The sequence below is a fragment of the Vigna angularis genome, chromosome 2 (assembly GCF_016808095.1).
Source record: "Vigna angularis cultivar LongXiaoDou No.4 chromosome 2, ASM1680809v1, whole genome shotgun sequence".
NCBI lineage: Eukaryota > Viridiplantae > Streptophyta > Magnoliopsida > Fabales > Fabaceae > Vigna > Vigna angularis.
The window spans coordinates 35,796,573-35,803,181 of record NC_068971.1 but is presented as its reverse complement, the minus strand read 5'-3'; the positions used below and the strand labels follow the sequence as shown (position 1 = coordinate 35,803,181).

The 6,609-nt window shown below is 32.2% G+C and overlaps 1 protein-coding gene across 1 annotated transcript; it reads left to right on the top strand.

The window, feature by feature from the left end:
* Positions 1 to 1,778: 1,778 nt before the first annotated feature.
* Positions 1,779 to 4,977, top strand: LOC108328374 (uncharacterized). Its single transcript, XM_017562235.2, has 3 exons — positions 1,779 to 2,003; positions 2,109 to 2,639; positions 4,609 to 4,977. Exons 1-3 carry the CDS (start codon positions 1,850 to 1,852, stop codon positions 4,938 to 4,940), a joined length of 1,017 nt encoding a protein of 338 aa, XP_017417724.1. The 5' UTR covers positions 1,779 to 1,849; the 3' UTR covers positions 4,941 to 4,977.
* The last annotated feature ends 1,632 nt before the right edge of the window (positions 4,978 to 6,609 follow it).

The following is a 6,609-nucleotide window of genomic DNA, read 5'->3' as shown; positions in this document are numbered from 1 at the left end:
TTTTTATATGGTTACCTTCCTATGCATGCTATAGTAAAAGACATGCATTGAGGTGACACAATTTGTTAAAATAATACGAAATAATCTATAACATGCTCATTATCCTATATAGTGATTAACTTGATTAAAATGATTATTAATCTGATTATCTAAATATATAAGAATGATTTCATTAATTATTTAATTGAGAGGGCGGGACGAGGATCAGCCTTTATTAATTTAAAGAGTAGATCTCTTATACATGTTAAGTATTAACGTGATTATATAATTTAGACTAAATTAGTTACAATTGTTTCCTTTCATAAATTTTTGTATAAAGTTTATTTAAAATAATATTAGTTTTTATCTTAGAGTTTTAGTTTTGTTTTAATATGTTTAACCGTTTAATATCACTTATAAATTTAAATCAAGAATAATTTAAATATTTTTTTTTCTTAATCTTCTTAAGGATAAAATTAAGACGAAATTCTAAACTTTAAAGTGAATAATACTTTGAGTAATGGACTAAAACAATATTATTTTAACATACTTAATGTTAACATATTGATATTATATAAGAATGAAAAAATTACTCTAAAATCAAATATTCTTTCCTTTGATCCTTAATTTTTGAAAAATGAAAAATTAGTTTTAAAAATGAATTATACTTTTTTTAGACCTTTACTAAAAGACTTGTTTTGATATATTAAAAATCTCATTGAATGGAAGTAAAAGATAATTTAAATATATATTTTTTCTGTAATCCTATAAGGTGGTGTTACAATAGAAAATAACTTCAAAAAACATACTTTATTATTAAAAAAAATATAGAAAATAATTTTAAAAATATATTTCATTTTTCTTAGACTTCGAGATCCAATTTTGTTTCGGTATGAACAATAGTGCTATATTACTTCATGTTAAGTTTTGGATAAAAATATAATTATGTAATTTTACAGCCAATGACTTGTTAATCTTTTCGAAATATTTATATCTTGTGATAAATATTTTCCACTAGAGGTTTTAAAAGTACAGATGAAAAGACTAAATATGGAAGTGGTAGCTTTAATAAAATTAGGTATCCCTTATCCTTGTAAGTCAGATGACCTAATAAATAAGGAAGGGATCGATATGTGTTAGAGAATACTAGAATTAGTGTATTCCCTACGTCATAAATTAAGTAGGTCACACAACCTAATCATGCACTCCAACTATTGATATGATGAGGTACTATGACTAAGTGTAAAAACAGGTCGCAAGAGTAATATCATTAACAATAATATTGTCAATTTATTATTAATTAGATGCTTAAGTAAGATTAATTTATCCTCGCAAAGAATAAATAAATCTGATTAAGATAATGATTTTCCAGGTTTAACTAGTTATTTTCTTTTTCATTTTGTTATATAATTGAAATTGAAAGCAGGTTAGAAGTAGGGGCATGACTCCATTGTTAATAATGAGTGTCATGCATAATTGGATGCCGAAGCCATGACCAATTGACCATTCCTTTTACTGCTACTTTTCCTTTTCTTTGGGGTGTCATTCACATCCCGTGCAACAAACCTCTCTTAAACAAAATACTCTTTCTAATCACATTGTAAAAAAAATAATACTTAACAGAATGGAAAATAGAATGGAGAGACGTAATTATTAACAAATTAATTACCATTCCGCAGATAAAAAAGAAAAAGAAAAAGAAAAAGAAAGACAGTAACGAAAAGAGGAAAAGTAACCGAGACATGATAATTAACATTCCACGTGCAATTTGCTTTAGTTTACGTTGTTTTTGTCATAACCGTTGCTCTTTCACACAAACACAGGGGTAGGCGTGTCAAACCAAGGAAGAGAGACAGACAGAGAGAGACTGATGAAGCGACAAAGCAGCGCGGTGTCGCCGTCGTCGTCGCGGAGAGAAACTCCGCCGGAGAAGCTTCACGCCAAAACAATCGGCTGCATGTCCGGCATTCTCCACTTCATCTCCAGCTCCAATGCGCGTCGCTCTCGGCGCTTCCTTACATTTGGTGCGTTTCGTTTCGCATTTTTTCGGGCCCACACCATATCTGTTTCGTTCTTTTCTCGGAAAATTTTAGTCACACAATATTCTTTTCTTTTGTCCTTATTCTCAGGAAAGAGGCAGATTAATAAGAATTCCACTCCCGCCGCCGCCGAAAATTCGCGACCGGAAAATGCGAAGGCTGCCGCCAGCGAACGGAAGCTGTCGAGCGAGGTTCCGCGGAGCCCGACGTTGCCGGCGGAGATTCGCTGCTCCATTGTGAAGGCGCCTCCGGAGGAGAGCCGTCGCGAGGGGCCGGCGATTGTAGCGAGGCTCATGGGACTAGAGGCGGCTTCGGCGCCGACGGATTCGGTGGCGGAGAAGAGGCAGAAGCTGCTCGGTGCGTTGCAGAGATGCGACGAGGATCTCAAAGCGCTGAAGAAGATAATCGAGTCCGTGCGTTTGGCAGATCCTCCTCGGCAGTCACCGTCGCCGGCGGTGGCTTCCGTTGGCTTGGATGATAAGTTGAGAACGGTTTCGGAGGTGAAGTGTTCAGTGGTTAACGGTGACCAACAGCAACAGCAACCGAGTCCTGTGTCCGTGCTCGACGAGTTCACTCGTTCTCCACTCAGTCCGAGTTGCCCCTCGGGACGACATTCATTTGGTAAGCCTCCGCTTAACCGTAGTATCCATTCCCATTGAGCATTTTCATTATTTTAAATTTAGATAAAATTCTTTTTTTCACTTTAATTATAGATTAATGTGGCCAAATAAAAATCTACGATAATTCTTCTCATTTTGTAAATTATTCTATTATAAGATATGCTTATAATAAAGTAGCTTAATTCTACTTCTGCATGGACTCAAGAAGTGTAATTAGCTTCGTTGATTTAAAACCTGTTATACTGGAAATTTTTCTTAGAACGGCTTTGGTTTTACAAATGTTCACTTTTTTCTACATTAAGTTATTTATTTTGGTTCTATAATTGATTTTGAACTCTTACGTTAGCTAAAAATTGTTCCGAAAATTCATTAATTTTGTAGAGTAAATACATCCAAACATAAATTACATTTCTTTGAAATCAATTTTATGAAAATTCTCCCACAAAACGCTGTTAGGAAATTAGTTTTAGTTTTAGATAATACTCAATTATCATCTTATTGGAGCTAGATATGTGTGGTACGAAGACAGACGATACTTACTAATAATAATAAAATGAAAGAGAAAGAGAAAGTGAGACTATAATCCTAAAAAAATGATTCTATAATCTAGTTTTAACTCATGTGGTCTGAATATTCCATTCCTTGTTACTATTTCGTACTCCATGTTTTTATATCGTGGATTTTTCAGGATAAGGAATAGGATTTAGATCATTAGATGAGCTGATTACCTCTTTTGGTCTCTTTCATCTAATCTTTTGCACATGTTTAAAGTTTTTGTTTTCTGATCGGAACACATGTTTAAAGTTGAAATGTAAATTTCCAAAAGTATTTTCTTTAGACCCTAGTTAGGTATGAAATGTCTAAAGTGGACAAAGAATGGGCACAGCTGGCTAATTAAGCATAGTTATTATATTTGGATTAGTAGCAAAATTGGTTTCCTTTAAATTTTGGAATTAGTTTTAAGATTATGCCAAGTCAAAAAGTAAAGTTATTTAATTATTATTATTGAAATCAATAAATAAGTGGCATGTGCTATAATGCCAATTCCAAGCATCTTAATTGTCATTTTGTGAAATGACATCCAGAATCCCTAACCCGAAAAGTAGCATAGTTTGTAATTACATTCGATGGTGTTAAAGTAGTTAGTACTTAGCCTTGAAGAGGAGAGACAATGATGTTTGATCGAAAAGCACACTGCTGCTGCCCATGATTTTTAGGATTCCATGTTTCGAAATCATAACTTCTTTGTATTCCACACCATCATGACCTTCATAGTGGGAGACAGATTAATTCCCTTTTACCACTGCAATCATCTTGCACCCAATTTAACATAAAGTGATCCAGAGATATCTGTTAAAACCAAACCACCGAATAATTATTCTTCTCCTAATGTTCCTTTTCTGTACGTTTCACCACAGATAAAAATATCTCACGTTCTCTACCCAGCAATTACTATATGTTTTTAGCTAGAAACCAAACTTAAAGAATATTTATTATTTCTGATTCCTAAATAACAAAAGACTAATAAAATGTAGTACTTTGGTCGATGGATGTTGGACCACAATTTATTACTCACTCTAGAGACTGTGCCTCATGAATTGAGGCAGTCAAAAGATGTTCAAAAGAAAAAGGAGGGTGGAGAGAGAAAAGAAACACCCACCTTTGGTGCTTTACCTGCCACCCAGAGAGGCACTTTTTCAGGGATTTGTTAATTTATAGCCCCACCCAAACCACCCATCTCCCCCAACCACCAAGAGCGTTGTTGCTTGCCTGCTGCTGCTACTACATCGTTGATAAGTCCAATTTTCAAATTATTTATTTTTTATATTAAATGTTATCCAATTCTTTAACAAGATTAAAGCACAAAGCACAAATTCTTCTTCTTCTTATTATCTATAGTACTACTTCTGTATCTGTATGATGGATTAAAACATAATATGATTAACGATGATGGACATTTTTGTGTGCAGCGCGAATACAACAACAAAAACAACAGTTGTTGAAGAAGCCGGGGGAAGAAGAAATCAGCAGTACTTACATATACGAGAGAATGACATGTGAGTCAGGGTACAAGAAAGTGAGCGACGAAGACCATTTGGTGATGTGGAGTAGCAAAGCCATGATAAAAAGTGTGGATGAAGTGTGTAGGGACGTTGACTGGGGAGAAAAACGAGAGCTTGGAAGAATTGGGTTAGCTTTGCAAGATTATATCTGCAAGGATTTGATCGAAGAAATCGTTAGAGATTTAGGCTGTTTCTACACTCTGCCTTTTGAGGCCTGTAGGAGAAGACTTTGCTTCTAAACTATACATAATGCTCATAATTATCACTTCTTTTGCTTCTTTTTTCCCCCTTAATCGCTTTTCTCTTGTTAAACATAAACTTACATGGCTTTACAGATTACATTAAACTTAATTAGCAGGTTACTCGTAAGCCATAATTAGCAATTTATTTACTTTTTTATAAAAACACTAATTTAATGTTAATTCACATTATAACTTTTTAAAAACTATTTTTGACATTAGATAGTCATATAAAGTTCTTGGTTGTTTCTAATTAGTATTCTACCAATATAATGTGTGGATAATTTTCTTATTTTCATAATATTTTTCAAGAACGTAAATATTAAATATTATTATTAAAATATAAAGCACTTTAAATAGAATAAATATGTTTGTATTTCTTAAATTTGGATATGAAATTATAATTCATTTTCTTCCAAATTTTGATACATTTTAATCTCAACCTTGAAAATTGAATGTATTTAGTATTTTTAACCTAATTATGTTAATTTTTCTTCTACATGATAAACAATATTTTTGGTTAACATTTGAGTTGGAAGGTGTCAAACAGTGTAAACAACACACAGTTGATACTTAAAAAAAATTAATATTGTTGGCTTATGACAATTATATCTTTTCAATTTTAAAGTTTGGGACTAAATTTATATCTAAATTTGGAACATAAAATAATTTCAATCTTATATCAATATCTTTCGTAATGCATTTTGTCATTTTTTATGTCTACCATGGGACCTAGTTAATATGTTGAGGCTAGTCAATGAGTGTTGGGAACAACCATATGAGTAGATAGAGAAGAAGTTAAACATGTTTTTAGTCTTCAAACTTTGACCAAAAATTAGAATTTTTCTCTTATTGATGTTTTACTGTAATCATTTTTTCTAGCAAGTATATTGCATAGTTTGTAATATAACAAGAGTCGTATCAATATGAATTTAGTAGAATATACAGTGTTTAAATTATTTTTATTTGAATAAAAAAGTGTTTGAGTTGTACGATAAGTATGAAAACAAATTTGATGTATAAAAAGTGTTGATTTAAGGCAATAAAGATGCACTAAAACAATTTTAAGTAAAATTTTAACTTCAATATGTTAAAAACATGTTGAAACTAGATTTCACTACTTTGTCCCTCTCTTATACTGATTTAATCATTATTTACAAAAGTGAAATTATTCATGTCCTCGAAGTTATCTTTAAATATAACCCTAGGTTTATTCTTAGCGCATAGAGAAATCATCAAACTTCAGTATGATTCCTTAGCGACGACTTAAATGAATCACTTACATTGATATTAGAATTCTATAACCAGCTATATATAGTCTTAGATCTATTTGTAACATCTAAGGAGGAGAATAATTAGTTGGACCACAATTTGAAATCAATTCCCACTCAATCCTAAACTAGTGAAATAAGATGAGTGATCAATTCATTCAACAAAAAGCATAAACTATTTTACAAACATTTAATGAAGACATACTTTGATAAATAAAACAATATCAATACAAGAGAGTTTCAAAGGGTTAGTCTCATGCTCTAACACTTCAGCTCTTGAGATGACTTCTTTGAGAAAGAGTCTTCATGACTTAGCCTCAAGTTTAGTGTTTGAGGTTTTATCTTCTAAAGGGTTTGCTTTTTTAGCTCAGTCTCAATTCTGTCGTTTAACCACACCA